The 23774-nt window shown below is 39.9% G+C and overlaps 1 protein-coding gene across 4 annotated transcripts in view; it reads left to right on the top strand.

Moving 5' to 3' along the window:
- LOC108708042 (coiled-coil domain-containing protein 92) overlaps positions 1-12358 on the top strand; it is a 48609-nt gene extending 36251 nt beyond the window's left edge. For all 4 annotated transcript variants that reach the window (XM_041581842.1, XM_041581839.1, XM_041581840.1 and 1 more), the window contains one exon: positions 10623-12358. In XM_041581842.1, the coding sequence (XP_041437776.1) occupies positions 10623-11365 (743 nt within the window). In that variant the 3' untranslated portion in view covers positions 11366-12358. The remainder of the gene's footprint in view (positions 1-10622) is intronic.
- The last annotated feature ends 11416 nt before the right edge of the window (positions 12359-23774 follow it).

The following is a 23774-nucleotide window of genomic DNA, read 5'->3' as shown; positions in this document are numbered from 1 at the left end:
CTGTATCATACCTCCCAACATTTTGGAAGTAAAAAGAGGGACAAAAAATTTTTTTCCGCATGTAGTGCAGCAATTTTTTGACCACACCCCTTTCTGTGACCACACCCCCTAATTACCATGTTTGTTTTACAAAATTTGGCAGGTTATGAAAGTTTGAAAATATTTCTCCTTATCTAAACTGTGTTTTTGTATCTCAAAATTGTTACAAAGTATCTTATTTGCACCTGTTAGCTGTTCTGGGTTCTCTGCTAAAAGCCAATTAAGTGAGAAACTTTGTTTCTTTTTCTGGCTGTTCAGCGCAGAGAAAAGAGGGACTTTCCAGTACAAATGAGGGACTGCGGGTTGAGCTGTCAAAAGAGGGACTGTCCCTCTGAAAAAGGGACAGTTGGGAGGTATGCTGTATGTGGAGTCATGAGGCGTGCAGAGAAGGACAGCTGCATGGGGAGTCAGAATCAGAAACTCAGCACAAGTCTTCCGGCGTGCAGTAACCCTCCGAGATCCACCCCTCATTCATTTTAATAAAGGTCAGGTAATCCACACTTTTGTGACCTAGGCGAGTTCTCTTCTCAGTTACAATCCCTCCTGCTGCACTGAAGGTCCTTTCTGAGAGGACACTTGAGGCGGGGCAAGACAAGAGGTTCATGGCAAATTGTGACAGCTCTGGCCATAGATCAAGCCTGCGCACCCAGTAGTCCAGGGGTTCATCGCTCCTCAGAGTGTCGATAGCTGCAGTTAATGCCAGGTAGTCCGCTACCTGCCGGTCGAGGCGTTCTTTGAGGGTGGATCCCGAACGGTTCTGCCGCTGCCTTGGACTGAAAAACATTTGCATGTCTGACGTTACAGAGTGGCCAAAGTGCTTTGTCCTTGCAGGTGCGCTCGTGGCAGGATTACTGGCACCTCTGCCCCTGGAATGTTGATGAGTTCCTGAAGTGACATCACCCTTAAAAGCATTGTACAACATGTTTTGCAGGCTGGTTTCTAAATGCAGCATCCTTTCAGACTTGTGGTATGTTGGTAACATTTCTGCCACTTTATGCTTGTACCGAGGGTCTAGTAGAGTCGCGACCCAGTACAGGTCCTTCTCCTTAAGCCTCTTGATACGGGGGTCCTTCAACAGGCATGACAGCATGAAAGACCATTCTCACAAGGTTGGATGCAGAGGTATCCATCTCCGCTTCCTCGTTATCAAGGACTGCATCATCCACGGTCTCCTCCCCCCAGCCACGTACAAGACCAGGGGTCCCCAAAAGGTCACCACTAGCCCCCTGGGAAGCCTGCTCCTGTTGGTCCTCCTCCTCCACAAAGCCACCTTCCTCCTCTGACTCCACTTCTGACACCTCTCCCTGCGTTGCAGCAGGTGCCTGGGTTCGTTCTGGTGATTCCGACCAGAAATCGTGCGCTTCCTGCTCCTCGTCACGCTGGTCTACAGCCTCATCTGTCACTCGTCGCACGGCACGCTCCAGGAAGAAAGCGAAGGGTATTAGGTCGCTGATGGTGCCTTCGGTGCGACTGACCATATTTGTAACCTCTTCAAAAGGGCGCATGAGCCTGCAGGCATCGCGCATAAGCACCCAGTAACGGGGTAAAAAAATCCCCAGCTCTGCAGATCCAGTCCTACCACCCAGTTCAAACAGGTATTCGTTGACGGCTCTTTGTTGTTGCAGCAGACGTTCCAACATGAGGAGCGTTGAATTCCAGCGAGTCTGGCTGTCGCAAATCAAACGCCTGACTGGCATTTTGTACCGCTGCTGAATGTCAGCAAGGCGTGCCATGGCTGTGTAGGACCGTCTGAAATGGGCCGACACCTTCCTGGACTGCCTGAGAACGTCCTGGAATCCTGGGTACTTTGAGACAAAACGTTGTACTATTAAATTCAGAACATGTGCCATGCAGGGCACATGTGTTAAATTGCCCAGTCTCAGTGCTGCCAACAGATTGCTTCCATTGTCACACACCACTTTTCCGATCTTCAGTTGGTGTGGGGTCAGCCACCGATCGGCCTGTGACTGCAGAGATGACAGGAGTACAGATCCGGTATGGTTTTTGCTTTCCAGGCACGTCATCCCCAAGACAGCATGACAACGGCGTACCTGGCACGTCGAATAGCCTAGGGGGAGCTGGGGGTGCACAGGTGTGGAGGAGGAGGACCCAGCAGCAGAGGACGAAGAAGAGGAAGAAGACGAGGTAGAGAGCGAAGGAGGAGTAGAGGTGGTGGCAGAACCGCGTGCAATCCGTGGCGGTGACACCAAATCCACTGTCGTTGTTGAGCTACACATTCCCTGCTTCCCAGCCATTACCAAGTTCACCCAGTGGGCAGTGTAGGTGACATACCTGCCCTGACCATGCTTGGAGGACCATGCGTCAGTAGTCATATGGACCTTTGGCCCAACACTAAGTGACAGAGATGCGGTGACTTGGCTCTGCACATGGTGGTACAGGTGTGGTATTCCCTTTTTTGAAAAAAAATTGCGGCTGGGTACCTTCCACTGCGGTGTCCCAATTGCTACAAATTTGCGGAAGGCCTCAGAGTCCACCAGCTGGTATGGTAAAGCTGGCGGGCTAAGAGTGCGGACAAGCCAGCTGTCAGACGCCGGGCAAGGGGGTGACTAGCAGACATTGGCTTCTTACGCTCAAACATGGCCCTCACAGAAACTTGGCTGGGGGCAGATGACTGGGAATGGGAACTGGTGGTCAAGGTGGAAGGCGGAGTGGAGGGTGGTTCAGACGGGTGAAGGACAGCAGAGGTAGAGCAGTAAGATGCTGGACCAGAAGGAGGGTGGCTTTTAGTTTGCCTGTTGCCTTTGAGGTGTTGCTCCCAAAGTGCTTTGTGCTTGCCGTTCATGTGCCTTCGCATAGAAGTTGTACCTATGTGGCTGTTGGGCTTCCCAAGACTCAGTTTCTGACTGCACTCATTGCAAATGACAACGCTTTTGTCAGAGGCACACACATTAAAAAAATCCCACACTGCTGACCTTTTTGAGGCTGGCAATCTGGCGGTAACAGTAGAAGTCGGCGGCGTTGGCGGCAATGGCGGGTGCGTTGGCCGGCTGACCACAGGTGCCGATACATGTTGTTGCCCTACTGTTCCCTGCGAGCTGTCCTCCCTGCTTCTTCTAAGTCTTATTCTCCTCCTGCCTCTCTGACTCTCCGTCTCTCCATCTGAACTATCCTCCTCTTCCTCTCTTCTACTGGGCACCCATAAAACATCAATCTCCTCATCCTCATTCTCCTCAGATGCATCAATTTCTTCTAACAGCTCACAGAAGGAAGCAGCAGCGGGGACCTCCTCGTCATCACTCATTATGTCCATCTCTGTTGTGTTCTCTGCCAGAATTAAATCTGGTGTAACGTCCTCATCTCCTTCATCTTCTTCTGCCAATAATGGTTGCGCATCACTCAGTTCAAGAAACTCATGTGAAAATAACTCCTCTGACTCCAGTGAAGAAGGGGCGCCGGTGGTGGAGGAAGTGTTACGTGGGGTGCCCATAGCAGTGGAGGATGAGGATGTTGTGGTAAAGTTAGAAACGGTAGAGGATGGGGTGTGCTGTGTAAGCCAGTCAACTACCTCTTCAGCATTTTGGGAGTTCAGGGTCATTGCCTTTTTAAAACTGGGCAATTTCCTAGGGCCACAGGATAGCATAGCAGCACGGCCCCTTGTGCCTCTGCGTGGCGGCCTGCCTTTGCCTGGCATTATTTTTAAAACAACAACAACAACAACTCAGGTGGTGTTTCTAGAGACGGTATTATTATTGATATTTAGACAGAATGTGAACAAGCTCACACAGCTAGATGGGAGTTGTTTGAAAATGAAGAAGAAGAACACACTGGGCAAACAAGGCCTACAAGGTCAACGTATACACTACTACAGCAGTGGATACGGAATATATTATTGCTGCCTGAAAAACGTCACTCGGGTGGTGTTTCTAGAGACGGTATTATTATTGATATTTAGACAGAATGTGAACAAGCTCACACAGCTAGATGGTTGTTGTTTGAAAATGAAGAACACACTGAGCAAATAATGCCTACAAGGTTAACGTATACACTACTACAGCAGTGGATACGGAATATATTATTGCTGCCTGAAAAACGTCACTCGGGTGGTGTTTCTAGAGACGGTATTATTATTGATATTTAGACAGAATGTGAACAAGCTCACACAGCTAGATGGTTGTTGTTTGAAAATGAAGAACACACTGAGCAAACAAGGCCTACAAGGTTAACGTATACACTACTACAGCAGTGGATACGATATATATGATTGCTGCCTGAAAAACGTCACTCGGGTGGTGTTTCTATAGACGGTATTATTATTGATATTTAGACAGAATGTGAACAAGCTCACACAGCTAGATGGTTGTTGTTTGAAAATGAAGAACACACTGAGCAAATAATGCCTACAAGGTTAACGTATACACTACTACAGCAGTGGATACGGAATATATTATTGCTGCCTGAAAAACGTCACTCGGGTGGTGTTTCTAGAGACGGTATTATTATTGATATTTAGACAGAATGTGAACAAGCTCACACAGCTTGATGGTTGTTGTTTGAAAATGAAGAACACACTGAGCAAATAATGCCTACAAGGTTAACGTATACACTACTACAGCAGTGGATACGATATATATGATTGCTGCCTGAAAAACGTCACTCGGGTGGTGTTTCTAGAGACGGTATTATTATTGATATTTAGACAGAATGTGAACAAGCTCACACAGCTAGATGGTTGTTGTTTGAAAATGAAGAACACACTGAGCAAATAATGCCTACAAGGTTAACGTATACACTACTACAGCAGTGGATACGGAATATATTATTGCTGCCTGAAAAACGTCACTCGGGTGGTGTTTCTAGAGACGGTATTATTATTGATATTTAGACAAAATGTGAACAAGCTCACACAGCTAGATGGTTGTTGTTTGAAAATGAAGAACACACTGAGCAAACAAGGCCTACAAGGTTAACGTATACACTACTACAGCAGTGGATACGATATATATGATTGCTGCCTGAAAAACGTCACTCGGGTGGTGTTTCTAGAGACGGTATTATTATTGATATTTAGACAGAATGTGAACAAGCTCACACAGCTAGATGGTTGTTGTTTGAAAATGAAGAACACACTGAGCAAATAATGCCTACAAGGTTAACGTATACACTACTACAGCAGTGGATACGGAATATATTATTGCTGCCTGAAAAACGTCACTCGGGTGGTGTTTCTAGAGACGGTATTATTATTGATATTTAGACAGAATGTGAACAAGCTCACACAGCTAGATGGTTGTTGTTTGAAAATGAAGAACACACTGAGCAAATAATGCCTACAAGGTTAACGTATACACTACTACAGCAGTGGATACGATATATATGATTGCTGCCTGAAAAACGTCACTCGGGTGGTGTTTCTAGAGACGGTATTATTATTGATATTTAGACAGAATGTGAACAAGCTCACACAGCTAGATGGTTGTTGTTTGAAAATGAAGAACACACTGAGCAAATAATGCCTACAAGGTTAACGTATACACTACTACAGCAGTGGATACGGAATATATTATTGCTGCCTGAAAAACGTCACTCGGGTGGTGTTTCTAGAGACGGTATTATTATTGATATTTAGACAGAATGTGAACAAGCTCACACAGCTAGATGGTTGTTGTTTGAAAATGAAGAACACACTGAGCAAACAAGGCCTACAAGGTTAACGTATACTCTACTACAGCAGTGGATACGGAATATATTATTGCTGCCTGAAAAACGTCACTCGGGTGGTGTTTCTAGAGACGGTATTATTATTGATATTTAGACAGAATGTGAACAAGCTCACACAGCTAGATGGTTGTTGTTTGAAAATGAAGAACACACTGAGCAAATAATGCCTACAAGGTTAACGTATACACTACTACAGCAGTGGATACGATATATATGATTGCTGCCTGAAAAACGTCACTCGGGTGGTGTTTCTAGAGACGGTATTATTATTGATATTTAGACAGAATGTGAACAAGCTCACACAGCTAGATGGTTGTTGTTTGAAAATGAAGAACACACTGAGCAAATAATGCCTACAAGGTTAACGTATACACTACTACAGCAGTGGATACGGAATATATTATTGCTGCCTGAAAAACGTCACTCGGGTGGTGTTTCTAGAGACGGTATTATTATTGATATTTAGACAGAATGTGAACAAGCTCACACAGCTAGATGGTTGTTGTTTGAAAATGAAGAACACACTGAGCAAATAATGCCTGCAAGTGCACTACTATTGGTGCACTACTATGAAGAACAGCAACAGCACTGTACACGTTAAAGAACAGTAAGATAAGTAAAAGAAAAAAAAAATATATGTATATTAAAAAAAATATTTTTCTCGGGTTGGTGCTGCTGAACTACTAGGAGCAGCACAGTAGCACACCAGTCCCACTCCCCAACACTGCTAGACTAATAGCACTGGGCTTATAGTAGCAACTAGCAAAGTAAAAAAACAAAAAAGAAAATAAAAGCAGTCCTTACAAGGACTATTGGGTTATTACAGCAGTCAGCAGATGAGATCAGAAGAGATCAGTGCCCACAGCAGGCAGCTACATACAGAGCACTGCAGTAGAAGGTAGATTACTAGCCAGCAAAGCTACCCTAAAATGTCCCTCAAATCCCTGCAGACTTCTATCCCTCCAATACAGAGCAGTATCAAGTAGATTACTAGCCAGCAAACTTACTATCAACTGTCCCTCAAAGAAATCAGTGAAATCAGTAACAGCTCTCTCCCTACACTAGCTCTTGCAAGCACACACAGGCAGTTTATATATGGAAGGGGAGTGGTCCAGGGGGTGTGGGGGTGGTCCAGGAGGGAGAGCTTCCTGATTGGCTGCCATGTATCTGCTGGTCTGGGGTGAGAGGTCAAAAAAAAGCGCCAGGTAAGGCGAACCCAAAATGGCGAACGTCGCGCGACGTTCGCGAACATTCGGCGAGCGCGAACAGCCGATGTTCGCGCGAACAAGTTCGCCGGCGAACAGTCCGCGACATCCCTATTGATTAGCCACAATTCTAAAAAGATTTTGCTGATCTGTTAATTAAATAGTTAAAAAGGAGAAAGGTATTAAAAAAGGCAGCCATTTTGCATATGCTTTGTCAAGGCAAATGGGCTTGCGAACCGTTACATGGCTATTTAAAGCTTCCACATATTGTCATTTACGTGAGAAAATCAAAATTTTACACTACTGGTTTAATTTTGATATCTAGATACTAACTTGCTTTTTAGTGAGATTGCCATTCACAGAGATGATTGGTCTCCCTGGTGGTGTATTTATATTTTTTTATATCTTAGTAATAAGTAAAAGGTTGCTATACTTGTATGATCCATTCTTAAATATTGTCTTTCTTTTTTGTTGATTACATGTGCTTTAAAAGCTTCATTGACAATTAGGTCATAACGTTGTTAAAAGTTATCAGTTGGGTCACCCAAGATTTCTTTATAGCTGGTAAAAGAATTTTGTAAAATGAACGTGGTAATTAGGGGGTGTGGCCACATAAATGGGCATGGTCGAAAAAATTTCTCTTCGATACGTGCAAAAAAATTTTTTGTCCCTCTTTTACTTCCAAAATGTTGGGAGGTATGCCTTTTTTGTGCACCTAATAATGCCTACTACCTACAGTGTACCTAAAAGGCCATAACTAATATAAGTTCCAGCCCACTTTTAATAATGGTGAGCATGATACGGATATTATTACATTCGATATTTGATCAGTAATACCTTAGTACATTGTACATTCTAGGAATGAGTGGCCCTGCGTCTACATATGGTTATACGTTCCCTCCTCTGTATTTCCAAAGAGATACTAAAGTTCCCAGCAGCATTATGCTAACAGTACTAATTATTAAATCATGCCTTAGCAGGTTTTATAAAAGGTGCATGTTGACTGTATGTGTTATAGAAATGACTCAAATGACAGAAAACTTGTTAGAGTCTGGTTTTATGGGTGGAGACAAGTGTTTGTGGGGCAGGGACACTGAAATAAAAATGCAGCTGAAATGCGCTTGAGTTGCAAGCTTTAGGCATTTCTGATGCTGACTTATTTTTTGATAATAACTTCTCAGTGTTCATACCTGCTGTACTACCTAGTGTCTACTAGTGACTAAACTCAAATAAATATATATTATATAACATAAGGGCAGTTAGAATGAATGTGTCGCTCTCCAGCTGTTGCCAGAGAACAATTCCCCAAATCTTTCAGTAGCAGAGATGTGGCTTGGTTCCTTAGTATGAAGAGCACATGGGCCTCTTTCTGCCAAACACGAGTGGGGATTGCAGAGGTGCACATGGTTCTGGGTGAGGTCTACGGAGGATGCTGCTGATGTTTAACTTTTAATGAGCAACAACATGAAAGTAATATTAGCTGGGAGAAACAGACACAAAGCTTGTGGCTTATTTGTTTTCTATTACTGGGGCAAAAGGCTGCAAGTACTATGCATTGATTTCAGCTGATGTTAAGGTCAAGTTACCATACCATTACCAGGGTACATAATTATGCCTTTATCAATATTCCATAACTTAACCACACCTTATATTGACTCATTTTGATTAACAATTTAGCTTTTGGAACTGAACAGGTTGGTATAAAGAGATACTCATATGTCACTTATATATGTAGGGGCTGAATTGAGTTTGAAATAGCAACTAATCAGCTGCTAAACATATTTGCCATCCTATATGCACATTTCTTTTATTTGTATTCTTCTCCCCGTTGAGTTTTTGCATTTCTTTGTAAAAGGATACTGACACCAGAAAATAACCGTAATATTATCTTTGAATGCTATTTATAATTTTGCATAAAAGTATTTGCCTGATGCTTTTACATTACCTTTCTTACCCCTGTGTTTCTCTATGAGGGGGCTGCTATATTTGTGCAGCAGTAGTCCGTTAGCATTAGAATTTACAGGTTAAGATGGGACAGTCAGGTTGGCAAAACAGTCAGGTTTTAGGAACTTCGTGTAGCAATAACTTAGAAAAGTAGAAGTATCAGTGAAAAAGGTCAACATGACCTATAGGTAACTTTTAATGCAGATTAATGGTTTGAAAAGAACATTTTTAGTGTCAGTATGACTTTAAGGGTGCATGAACTACACGTAAACGAACCCTTCTGGACAAAGGTTATCAATAGAATATGAAGAACATTCATTAGATGATTTGGTCTCTCTCTCAGAACTAGGGATGCACCGAATCCAGGATTCGGTTCGGGATTCGGCCAGGATTCGGCCTTTTTCAGCATGATTAGGATTCGGCCCAATCCTTCTGCCCGGCCGAACCGAATCCGAATTTGCATATGCAAATTAGGGGCAGGGAGGGAAATTGCGTGACTTTCTGTCAGAAAACAAGGAAGTAAAAAATTTTTCCCCTTCCCACCCCTAATTTGCATATGCAAATTATGGTTCGGATTCGGTTCAGTATTCGGCCGAATCCTTCGTGAAGGATTCGGAGGTTCGGCCGAATCCAAAAAAGTGGATTCGGTGCATCCCTACTCAGAACACTGTATACCTCTTTTTTTCAACTTTATATCAGTCTATAGGGCTTGTGATGAATATAGTTATAGTCTATTTTTTTAGTTTGGAAATATGTAGGTTTTTGATGTCACTTGAGAGTATTACAATACAGAGTATTAAATAATAGCTCACACATCCTGAAAGCTCGTGAGGACGTTGGGGGACCTTTTAGTAATATTACATGCAACAATTTAACCATTTCTTCCCTCCTGGGGCTGATCCCTTGACATCCAATCATCGTCCTTGGTTTAACATAACTATGCCTCTCTGTCCATTTTAGTATAATCCTTCCTGACCTAAGTATAGTCCAAATAAGTACATTTGCTGTGCTAGCACAATGTCCAGAATGGTATCTGTGCAGTGGGTGTGTTTTTGAGGCTATAGGTATCTTTCTCAACCTTGCAATAGGAATACTTGTGACATGAGACAACAGATGTATTCCTAGTTCTATGTAAACAGTCTACAACCCTAATTAGTAAAAATGCCTCCAACCTTGAAGTGCAGAGTCTAACACAGCTGTTCTGTGGCAGTGTCCTGTTCTATAATCACTGCAGTTTATACAATACATAACCCTTATATATATCATTTTTATCTAAAATCCTGATATCCATAACTTGCACTAAACAAGGCAGCAGTAATGATAATATAAATAATATAATATAAATAATAATATAATATAAATATATATATAATATATATAATATATAAGATAATATAAAGTTACATTCTACTTTTGGTTCAGAAAACAAACTACCAGTCCACTGAGCATAACATCTCTCTTCTCCCAGCTTCAGCCTGTTAGGTTGTGAGATAAGGAACAGCTCACTACACAAAGACTCCTCAATGGACTGCTGTTTGTTTTGATTGCCCTTACATGAACCACAAGTAAAATGTGACTTAACTTTCAATTTCAGATATTTATAACTGTTAGGTTTTCATACTATCCTCGGGAAAAATATATGAAATTAAAAAAACTGAATATTTTTCAAATGAGTATACCTGACAAACTTTTTATTTAATTACTTATATCTTTTTTTTACTAATATCTTTTTTTACTATATATCTTTTCACATAGATCAGATTGAGCAAGAGATGGAAGAAAAATGTCAGATTCTAGAGGCGAGCTACCATGAAATGGAGCAGGAGAACTCGAGTCTGAAGAAGGAGCTCTATCACCGAGAAAACCGGGTAGCTGCTCTGAGATCCAGGTTAAGAGATAAAGAGAGGAGGTTCTTGGAAGAGGTGAAGAAAAGGAGTCATCGAGTGACCATTCTGAACACAGAGCTCCAAAAGCAGACTGAAGCTGCAGCCTATCTCTCTTTCCAGTTGCACACCGCACAACAGAAACTTCACAGTGCCCATCAGAGCTACCAGGCTGCATGTGCCTCCCCTGCTATCACTGTGCCCAGGCAGTCAAGTCATGAAGGAAAAGTCAAAAACAGAACCTATAAAAACAGTAATGCCTGGAAGCAGGATTTGGTGGATCTGCCCTGTACATCCATGTCGAGTGATTCTTTTCTCAGAGAACAAATGTGCAACCTTGATGATATTGAACCAATGCCAGACCCCGCACTCTTCTTATACCCAAAGAGGTTTGTGCATACATCACGACAGAGACCAGAAGCCAGATCCCATAAAACTACTACTTCAGGTCACAACTGTGCTGGCAGAAGACTTGCAACACAATGGCCTGAAAGCCTATCAATGCAAGATAATGGCACGCCCTCCACCAATCCGGTTGTCAAAGCAAAACTCCCAAAAAATGAGAGAGACAAACGTCGTGCTGTGGCCCAGCAAGAATCAAGAGATTCTAAATAAGATATCCGAAACCATAACAGTGTTACTGATGATGCTTGCACTGGAAAAAGAAAAACCTTGGACAGCGAAATAGGGTAGAACAGGTCATAAGACTAAGCCATGTAATTACAGGTGTCCATGTGCTATATGGATGTTTCTAGGCTATTTTTATTATTGTCTTCCTCAGTTTGATATTTTTTTTACCAGATGTCCATGGGGAGAATATTAAGGCCACCCACCAGTAGCAGAAAACGCATCTGATATTATTATAATCAGACTGAACTTTCTTCTGCTAACGTTTTATTTTTATATGTTCTCACTGCTGGTAAGAGCAGCTTCTCACGCATGAAACAAGGACAATGTTTTGTTCTAGTTGCAGATCAAATGTTATATCCTCATTTGTAGATCATGCAGGCAGAACAAGAAACTAGACAATAATAACCTATGCAGACCCTTCTACCACCTTCACTATGGCTGTGCAGATTAATACAGTTGGGCAACATATGTTGTGCACAATTACTGGACACTTGAGATCATTTAGCTTCTTGAGGTCCCTGAGTTATAGGATTCATTGAGGTATAAGTCATCCCTTTCAGAGTAAGCTGAATTGTTGGAAATGTTTTGAAACATTATTGGAGGTGATTTTTAATTGGATGAATGAAGCTGAGTCATGTACAAGATGTCTGGTGTGACAAATGGTGGAACAAGGTAAATGGGTGTTCAGATTTTTTTTACAGTACAGAAAGAGGTTTTATTTATTTATTTTGTACTATAACAGTGAGAATATATATTCAAGTTTTTGTCCATTTTGGACAGTTGCTAAATAATGAGCTGGATTCTCAGTTGCTATATTTCGGTTAATTTAATGAGAAATGTTTTAGTGTATACCAAAGTAACAAGTAAGGAAAATGTCATTTACAGGTTGAAAAGCTGCTTCTAAGGGTCAGGCCAAACTAGCAGATTCGGGGAGATTAGTCTCCCCAGCGACTAATGAAAATCAACTGGGGGAAGGCACACGCGGTGCTTCATTTTCGAAAGTCACCCAAAGTTTCCTCGTGAGGCAACTTCGGGAGACTTCGGAAAACGAAGCGTTGCGTGTGCCTTCCCCCAGGCGATTTTAGCCGCCGGAGGGCAGGGGGAAGGCAGTTCAGGGAGATTGTCGTCCCGAGGAAAGGGGAGATTTGTCGCTGGGGCGACTAATCTCCCCGAATCTGCTTGTGTGGCCAGACCCTAAAGCATTAACTTCTGTAATCAAAGCGGACCAACAAACAGACCACTGGTTGGCTAGATAACAGCATAATCATGTGTTGACTCATTATTATACTGCTTCATTTCCTCCCATAATGAAATGAAACTCTTAATGTTATCAGTCACCAAGAACCTCCATTCTGACGTTGTTCTTCTGATTCATTTAGCAATGTTCTACCTCTTTTCTTCCATTTTTACCACTGCTTGCAACCATATTCTACACCTACCCCTTCTGTAGGTATTTATTAGGTGTCAGTATACATGTAGTTGGTGACATTGTTTGACTTGGCAACCTTAAACTGCCTGGGAAGTGATACCACAGGAACGATCCACATGAATGTTTAACTACTGTGTATGAACCCTAAGGCTAACTGTCGGATACCTTCAACATCTGACCCACAGATTTTTAAATCTTGCATCTGATACAACAAAATGTCGGTTTGGGTTGCTCATTCATTTTTCCTTTGAGCATGGTTGAGTAAAGTATGTCATTCTCAAAAGTTCACTTGCATTTACAAACTTTCTGTTTTTCAGCCAAGGAATAATAGTATCAAAGCCATAGGTCTGTGCATCTGGAATATGACAACAAGCAGCATGTAATTGTCCAAGCTCAAATGAAAGCAGTAGTTATAAGGTTTCCTTAGCTTCCCTGCTGACGGATGCCAGATACACGGATAATATTCTCTATCCTCATTTCAGTCGATGTGTGTGTTGTTGGGATGGTGTAGTCACTATTAAATAGGATAGTGATAAAACACTATCCTAATAATGATGTCATAAAGGATTGCTCAGACAATATTGCACTTGATAACGTAACTACATTTTATTACATATATTATGACCAGTTTTTCAAGTGCATGTCCTTACTTTACCTTATAAAAATACTGCTTAAGCTGTATCAGGGATATACTGACTTGTAGACACATGAATGGCAATTCATATAATCATTTTAAATCATGTTTTAGCATTTCACAAGTTTAGCATTTTCCCAATCCTACAGATGATACTGTAAGATTTTTTTAGTGCAATACAAGATTAGAACTGGATATTAGCCATGCATACTTGGGAGGGGGAGTGGGGTTGTAAAAACAGCTCACGAGGTTCCTAACTGAGGTCTGTTCTATGTGCTTCCTATGTTATATGTTTAGAGAATTTATAAAAAATAATAATTAAACACAAGAGAAAGTAAACAAATCTTATAATTGTTGCATTGAAAACAAACATAGCCCCTGTGTTAAAAAATACAACAAAGAATACAGTGTGAAATAATCATGTATAATTACAGGTATAGGAATGCTGGAATGCTTGGACCTGGAGTTTTTCAGATAAGGGATCTTTCTCAGTTTAGATCACCATACCTTAAGTCTGCTATAAATAATTTAAACATGAAATAAAATCAATAGGATTGTTTTGCCACTAATATTGATTCATGCAGCTTAGTTAGGATCAAGTACAATGTACTGTTTTATTTTCACATAGAAACACCTTTATTCTTTTTTTCCCTCATCCAGTAAGCTCAGTCCACTGTATTCAAATGTACATTATTCTGTATGCCCACCCATCATTTCTTATATATTTTATACATTGTATGCTTCACACTCCATCACTCATTCTATATGCCTCATGGACTCCTTGTGTTCACCTTTTGTATGCTCCCCCATGCTCCACTAGCTACTAGAAGTCATTTATATGGGGTTTGATGTATTGGTGGTATAGTGATTCACTGAGGAGGTATGTTGTTCATAATACTTGCTTGATACACAGCCTGCTCTGTTCCCTTGCCACTGACAGAGATGATTGGCAGTGTCAATGACAAAGGTTGTTATTTACTTAAAGGGATACTGTCATGGGAAAACATGTTTGGTTTTTTTTCAAAATGCAACAGTTAATAGTGCTGCTCCAGCAGAATACTGCATTGAAATTCATTTCTCAAAAGAGCAAAACAGATTTATTTATATTTCATTTTGAGATCTGACATGGAGCTACACATATTGTCAGTTTCCCAGCTGCCCCTAGTCATGTGACTTGTACTCTGATAAACTTCGGTCACTCTTTACTGCTGTACTGCAAGTTGGAGTGATATCACCCTCCTCCCTTCCCCCCCCCAGCAGCCTAACAACAGAACAGTGGGATGGTAACCAGATAGCAGCTCCCTATCATAAGATAACAGCTGCCTGGTAGATCTAAGAACAGCACTCAATAGTAAAATCCAGGTCCCACTGCAACACGTTCAGTTACATTGAGTAGAGAGTATAGAAACAACCGCATGCCAGAAAGCAGTTCCATTCTGAAGTGCTGGCTCTTTCTGAAAGCACATGGCCAGGCAAAATGACCTGAGATGGCTGCCTACACACCACTAAAAAATACACTTGCTGGTTCAGGAATTACATTTTTGTAGAGTGAATTATTTTCAGTGTAAACAATGTAATTTAGAAATAAAAACTACACCATAAAAATCATGACAGAATCCCTTTAAGCACTGCACCATCAGTGTCTCTCTACAAGCCGCCAGGGTTTGCACATCATTAGATGGTATTACCTTTAATCCACTGATGTCAGCACGGTTTGCAGGATGTCAACAATTTCCAGATCCCATCCAAATAGTATTTGACCAGTGTTACATGTGGAGTTGGATAGAAACAAGTCAAATATAAGTTCATTAACACTGAGAAGCATATAATATATTTAGGTATCTTAATCCCTCTTAACAATCAGTCTAAAACCATAGATTCATATTAGCACTACTCCAAGTTTTCACAAGCCCTTAATAAAATCATTATGTATCATAAACCTATCACTTCTCAATAAGCGGTGATCCCTTGCAGCTAATTAGATAATATAAAAGATGTTGATATTAGTTTTAATTGTGAGGTGAGAATGCATTATATAGTCCATGAATGCACCTCACACAAACATACATTTTAAGTATTATGCAATAGACTGAATGTCCTAAACAATATTACAAACTGGTCAAGCACATTTATAACCTGTACTAACGTCACCACATAATAATCCTCTGGCTGGGAATACGGGCACCTCCAGCCCCTCTCTCTTTCATTTATACTGTATATTGTGGATTAATATGAATAAATATCAATACATACTAAATATAAAGCTAATAGAGATGTTCTTGATTTTTACATTTTGGTTTTTATATTGATGCACTCTCTAAAATTGTAACACAGGAAGCACTAACCGGATTTTTTTCTCTCACTGGCACTCTTGGATTCAGGCTAATTCCTATAAATATTGCATTGGGATTTTAGCATAGACATTATTACATAAACGTTTCCCAAACTGTGGGACTTTCTCAAAGTCCACCTTTGGTCAAATCTGCTTGTATCTTTTTGTTGCCGCTTACATTGCTGTAAAGGCAAGAAAAACTTGCAATTGAGATGGCTGGAGAACTTCAGCTGAAGAATTCTGAAACTCTACATGTCAATTTACCATTAGTAGCCACTGAGCAGCTTGCATACAAATCGCCTCTTTGAACGCAAACAATGAATTGGTTGCTATGGTTTACTGCACCTGGGCAACATTGTGCCTTTTATTTCATATGGAGGGCAGATCGGTAACTTTTACATGTAGCAGACTAGAAATTTCCATTGAATTTTGTAGGGAAAGAAACAAATTATCCAACCCTAGGAAGCTATCTCTAGCCACATACAAGTAGCAGCTGCTATTCTCCCAGTGAGACTTATGCCTTTCCACATTGGCTTAAGTAGTAAAAGAGCTTCCCTTATTTCTCTCGAAGTGGATGGGTAAGTAATTGTTGTGTACTAGTGTGGTACTTGCTAACTTACTTGCTGACACTGAAATGATGTTTCTGTTATTTTTTTTTTACTGCAGGTATGGGATCTCTTATCCAGAAACAAGATATAGTAGACTCAAGGTATGGTTGCCTAAATAATGGAAAACCTCATGTATTCCAGATAATAGATTCCATACCTTTATTGCCTTAGGATGTGTAATGCACTTTGCTGCTCCATATAGGTGCCCACTAGTACATTAGCTGACTCCTGTATTGTTATAATCCTTTATTCTATCCTTTATCCTTTATAAAACTGCCTTCCAGCAACAGTGCATTTATGGCCATCTCCTGAAGTTTCATTAAGAATAATGTCCTAATCCTTTGTGAAAAAATGTCCTAAATGCAAACCACAATTGATTATCATTTATTATCATGCTTTCCGTGTAAATGGAATGTTTGGGTGCTTGTGTGGATATCCGTGGTGATATCTGAAAAAGTTAGCTTATCCGTACTGCTAAGATTGGCAGGCAACTGCAACTGCAATAGATTTTTTGGGAGCAGAAGGGGTAAAATCAGTCCAGGTGACAAGCAAAATGTATTAATTCATATGTATTTGGCATTTCAGCATGGTTCACCTAATCAGCACCCAAAACAGATTGTTTCTTCTTTATGACCCTAACATGGTTTTACCTGCATTGCTGTGCAGTGAATTTTTTTTTGAATCAATTAACTGGTGAGTTGCTATGATGAGAACACACAGAAAACCAACCGCATAAGAATGCCTGTGTGTAAGGGTCCAAAATGAGCATGTTGCCATGAATGCGTTTTATTTTGGGATGCAGAGATTTCCCAAAATGCATCTCGCATAGCTCATTTTTGAAGGTGTTCATCCTACAAGTTTCAGAATTGTGAGAGCCGGGGGGGGGCACCATACGGTATATATATACCTAAACTCACACCATTGTCTTGCATTTGTCTTTATTGGAAACTCACGTCTCACATGATCTCATTGACTTTTTCATTGCACAGGAGTTTGATGGTGGCAGCCTAAGAGGTTGGGCCTCTGAAAGGGTCATTGATCCTTAAGATCAGGAATCCCCAGTGCTATTTTAAAGCTATATACACTGTAATAATATAAATTTAGAATTAATTCCCTTGGACAGACAAAATGCTTTGCTGTCTGGAAGCGAATGTACCTTGTTCATGTGCATTTCTAACTTATAGGCATTCATTACATGCTCTTCTCAAGTGCAGTGGCTTTTGTGACCAATTCTTATTTTGCAATATGCATTATATTTGTAATAAGAATAAACACTTTTATTGTAGATCATCATATATATTGTTCCTGTCTATTAAAATTTTTTCATTGGCATAGTATCCGTTCATGTTATGGTGTCCTCGCACAAAAACAATTACATGAAGCACCATACCTGATGAGCCAAAGGAAAATATTGACTGATACGATCTGGTGCCTGTAAAGGTCCCTGGCTGATCATTAACTGCACAGGCTTCTACTTCTGCATGGATTAAAGTATTATATTGGTAAGGCTGGGCAAACCAGCAAGAAAGTTAGCCAGTGGCGTAACTAGTGATCTGCAGACCCAGGTCTTGCCCCTGCCCTGCCGCCTGTGATAACACTGATTGCGGCTCTAGCAGGCCCCAAAGGGTTGTGGGCCCGGGTGCGATCTCACCCACGATAGTTACGCCACTGTATTTTGCATAGGAGGCAGGTGAAGCTTTTGTTTGACGGAGGGTACAAACACATAGGTGTCCATTAGAGATCCTTTAATTATATAGGAATATATAGCAATTGGTCTAATTTAAGGGAGGGTGAGACTCCCTTTACTTGAATTATGATTCAGCCTAATAACCAGGAATGAAGCCTACAGCAGAACCCCGATTTTACTTTTCCCAGGAAGCGTCATCAAAACAGTGTAAATTCCAGGGTACAAAAAAAATTGTGAGTTCTACTGTTCTTGATACTGTTTAGAGTTTATCCATTTATATATTTTAGCCCAACCCATAGCTTAAAATATAAGTATTTATTCAACAATTCTGATTCCTGCTACTAGGATATTAGGATCTTGTAATAACCGACAAAGACTCTAAAACCAGAGGCAATGCAATTACTGCCAAAAGCTGTAGACATTAATGAAATATGCCCAGTAAACATTTGTTCCTCTACATAAACTACAAATTGTGGCTTGCTAAAAAAATGCTTGCCTTAATTTTATTCTCAGCATCTGCCATAATCAAAGTATTACTCATTCATATAGAACTTCTTCCAGATTAGATTAAAATTAGGGGTCTGCAATTTCTTTTCTCAACAACAATAAAAAGAAGAGGTACTTTTCTTTTACAACCCTGTTGAATAGACTTGACTGGTGGGGGAGACGTTAGACGCGATACTGTGAAATTAATCTGTTAAATAACTTTTATGTACAGTAGTATTCCATTTTAAATGTTGGGCCAATTAATTCTCAGGGACCCCAGTAAGTATTTCTTGGAAAACCCCCACTTGTGTGACTTGACTGATCTGTGGTTTCACCCCCACTCCCCACGCTGAGCAAAGTCCTAGGGGAAAAACTAGTATGTGTGTATGAGCAAGTCCATAACTGCAGGGCTTTCTCTCTCTGTAGATACACAATAGTTAAGGCTACTACTACCCCTCACATTTTTAAGTAAACCACATTGTGCTTGCTCCAAATGGGAGATCCACTGCTTCCCCTCACTACACTTGCAGACACAGAATCCTCCTGTGCACAAACATGATTTCAAAGTAAATATGTGAAAATATGCATTTTTGAGCCAAAATCCATGTTGTGTGTGCACTGACGGGCAGATGCCGTCTGGACTGCTAATCCACATTCCCTTAAGGTGGCCATAGATGTAAAGATTATTAAAAGATCCGATCGTCATCGTGAGATCACGATTATCTCAAAACGATCTTGCCATCGTACGAATTGTCCATCAACTAAAAAGACAATTTCAGCCGATATTGCAAGGAAAACAAAGGGTAGCTGCCTGCTCGTCCCTGCAAACATAGATAGATTGCACTGGGACTGATTTTTTAACCTAGCTGATCAATTTTCTGACAGATGTCGGCCAAAAAATCGTAAGATGTACGATCGTTCGAATCCCACTAACCGCACGATAATTTTGAAGGATTGGTCGGACTTCGCTAAAATCGGTCGTTCGGCAAGAGAAATCTTTGCATCTATGGGGACCGGTAGGATCTCTTGTAATGGAATTATAAACACAATTGAAGGGTTGTGATAACAGTTTCCTGCCTCACTTCAGAGGACTGAGTTTAAAAAAAATGACCTTTTGTTTATTCTCTTTTTGTCACTGTAGAGGCCCACACCCCAAACAAAGGTTGTGCATTGAATACCCTAATATTTGGGTAATCAATGGCTTTTCCACCAGAAACCCGTCCACTTTGAAGGTATTCTGTGGTTACCCACAGCTACCTAACTCACGTGGGACTCTTATTTGTGAGATCCACCTCTAGATATTTCCAATGGGTGTTTCAGTTTCCACCCTCAGTTCTAAAATATAGTGATATGTTATATCAATTATATCAATATGTTTTCTTGGAAACATATTTTTGTGCCCATGGCTGCAGTTAAGCACCAATTGGTATGATTAAACATTCTCTGTAATGTGCTACATAAATATGAGCACAGTATTTATATGAATAAATAATACCAATAATGATAATTGGAATGCTTACAAACAAAACAAGTGGTAAGTAACAGGTTTTCATTTCCACACAAGTATAAACTATGATTCCACAGTAATTTTATAGAGCTAGGACTTGTCATTTCTGTACTCAAATCTGTAATATCCAACATAGTAGGGGTAGTGAAAAAAAAAAAAAAGCGGAGCTCACCCTGTAGTGGTGTGGAGAATTCCTGCTGGTCGCAGCTCCCACGGTAGCCCGGCAACTTCGGAACCGGAACTTGCATCAGTCCTTGTGACCCGTTGTATAGCGCTGGCTGAATCATCCAACAGAGTCACTACATGTTGCTTTGAAAAATGGCCTTATTCACACACACAATATGTGACAGCATTGGCAGTGGGTAAGTGGTCAAACTTACAAATCTGTTATGCCTTTGCATTGTCTTTTTACATGGACATACATTATACATAATTCATTATTGTCTTTAAACAAGTACTGTAGTTATATCAATGGCTGTTAAACAGTATCTGCTGCTAAATAGGAAATATGATTGGTTAGCAAAAAAAAAATTTTCATTTTGTTTCCAGTATGTAAAATGTAACTTAGAGTTTATTCAATATACTGTGTATATATATATATATATATATATATATATATATATATATATATATATATATATATATATACACACATTAATATATATAATATTATCCCATTGTCTGACTTATTTAATATATATATATATATATATATATATATATATATATATATATATATAATGTCAGGCGAATGAAAGCAATAATAAATGTAACAAAGTGAAAGCCGTTGACGGACATAAATGCTATAGATTTCACTTTGCTTATATTTATTCTTTCTTCTTCTTATTCTTTAAAATAAATTTATATGTCCTTTGTCTGACAACAAATATGAAGTATCTCTTATTAAAGATTATTTCTTGATTGCTTTGGAAACTGTGTGCTTTATAAATATATGATACATACGTTATTTGCCTTTTGCCACATATTGCACAGTTTATGGGCTCTGACCTTTAAATTTTATCTTCTAGGTTTCCCAGGGTTGCAGGAAACCTAAATATATTGGTATAGGGTGAAATTACAAAACTACAAAAAAACTACAAAATTACAGCACAAGCTTTCAACCTACAGGTATGGGACCTGTTATCCAAAATGCTCGGGACCTGGGGTTGTCCGGATAATCTTTCTGTAAATTGGATCTTCATACTTTGTCTACTAGAAAATCATGTAAATATTAAATAAACCCATTAGGCTGGTTCTGCTTCCAATAAGGATTCATTATAATTTAGTTTGGATCAAGTACAAGGTACTGTTTTATTATTACAGATAAAAAGGAAATCAATTTGAAAAATCTGGATTATTTGATTATAATGGAGTCTATGGGAGACACCCTTTTTGTAATTCGGAGCATTCTGGATAACGTGTTTCTGGATAACGGATCCCTTACCTGTGTATTTATTGCAAAACTGGATAAACCATGGTATTGGCCATGAAACATAGAGTCTATGGTGCCTGCTTAAAAAGACTATAGGACCATATGATTCTAAGCTTGTTATATGGCAACAACTGGCATAAGTCAAAAAGGTGACTTCCAGCATTTAAGGGGTGAATAACTATTTGTTTTAAATGAGCAACGTATTATATTTTATGATCAAAACAGAAACTCTGCTAATGTTCCAAAGGTAGCCTGGATACATGTAAAATATTTAAGCTTTATCCTAGGTGTTTGGAGTGCCAGTAGCCCCAATCAAATCATTGTAACGGTCATTTTAAAAGCATTGTACAAAGTGCAAATAAAAAGTGCAAAAAGTGCAATGAGCTATATCAGGTACCCGTGGGTTATCCACAAGAAAAGCTGGTACCCTGCAGGTTGCGGATAAGATGTTCGGGTGCGGGTATAGATGCGGCTCTGTGGATCACGGGTTGGGTTGTGGGTCTCGTATGTTTCTTCTCTTGTTTTAATCCTCTCCACACAAAAATGTAATCACTGTAGAGCTCTTTGAAATCTCTAAATACCTGCCATTCTGGTTGTTCAAAGGTTAAAAGTAAGGCTGCAGCATCCCCTTAATCACTTAGGATTCCTTCTGCTCCTCTAACCCACTCAGCCCCCTCCCTCGGGAATTTCCTTTGGCTGTTGGCTACTGAACATGCTCAGTTCTTCTCAACTCAGATTAATAAACAAACCCTCCAGTCTAGCAGTCAATAAAGAGATGGCATTGCTGGTTCCCATAGAAACTCGGCTCTAGCTGTCTGCAGTACACGTATTTAGCAAAATGTGAAATTTTGTATCAGCAATGAAACAGCATATTTTCGACAACGATAATTCGTCAGCTCAAAAGTTTTCTCTAACATTACTTACTTCCTAGCGAAACTTTATTAACATGCTTACATCAATTTAAATATAGCGGGTATATATAGGTCATATGTATGTATCTGTTGGTGAAATTGCTGGCCACTTATTATTAAAAAATGTCCAAGGAAGCAAAATAAAGATCCTCTATTGTCTTAGACATGAGCCTACCATAAAACAAATGTGGCAAGATGGTTAAAAATGTTTAAATAACATATATTTATCAGTTACAACTTGTAAACATAATCCCACAATAAAATATGAAAAAACCCCAGTATTTTGTCTTTTGTATTATTTTTTTGGAGTACAGGATATGTTTGGAGTACAGTAATGTTCATCTTATCAATTCGTCAAGCAAAACCCAGCAAAATAGACTTAGGTGGAAAGGGTAACTTATTGAAAAGTTCACACTTTGATAACTGCAGATTAAGATCGGTCACCTGATCTAAAATTCGCCTGGTAAAAATGTGCTAAACTGTTTTTAGCACTGAGCTTTTTCGCTAGAAAATTGTGTTCTTCGACTTTTAGTGAATTTGCAAGGTCCCTGCGAATTGTCATTTTGACAAATTTTCTCTTCAAAATTGCACTTCGCTCTTTAGTAAATCTGCCCCATATTGCACCTGCTCTCTAGTGATGTGTGGGTCAGGAAAAACTCAACCGCACCTGACCCGACCCACAATCCAAATGGGCGCCCAAAATTCAACCCGAACCCCCCCATCCATTGCCAAACCCACTCCAAAAAGAAGGAAATCAGTTCAGGATTTTCTTCTGTAGCAGAATAAGGCTACACTTATAATGCCTTCACAGCTATGAACTCTACAGTTGAAATCACATTATTACAGATATGGGTTTTTCACTAATTTTACCAGTGGACTTTTTATGTGGAAAGGGGTGGTTCACCTTTGAGTTAACTTAAGTATGTTATAGAATGGCCAATTTTAAGCAACTTTTCAATTAGTCTTAATTTGTTTTTTTTTCATTTTTTCTGTTTTTTTCTTTCCAGCTTTCAAATGGGGGTCGCTGACTCCATCAAGAAACAAATGCTCTGTAAGGCTACACATCGTTCTGTTATGGACCTCTCTTATTCATATTCCAGTCTCTTACTCAAATCAGTGCATGGTTGCTAGGGTAATTTGGACCATAGCTACCAGATTGCTGAAATTACAATCTGGAGAGTTGCTGAATAAAAATTGAAACAACTCAAATTCCACAAAAAACAATTGCAAATTATCTCAGAGTAGCAAGCTTTACATAATACTCAAAGTAATACTCAAAGGTGAATAACCCTATTTTTCATTCACTGGTGGTCAGTGAATTGTGTTACATATGTTTTTGCATGAAACCCCACATCATTAGTTAATTCA

The sequence above is a fragment of the Xenopus laevis genome, chromosome 2L (assembly GCF_017654675.1).
Source record: "Xenopus laevis strain J_2021 chromosome 2L, Xenopus_laevis_v10.1, whole genome shotgun sequence".
NCBI classification, from domain to species: domain Eukaryota; kingdom Metazoa; phylum Chordata; class Amphibia; order Anura; family Pipidae; genus Xenopus; species Xenopus laevis.
Note: the sequence above shows the minus strand (reverse complement) of the source record. Positions and strands in the feature narration are given on the sequence as shown.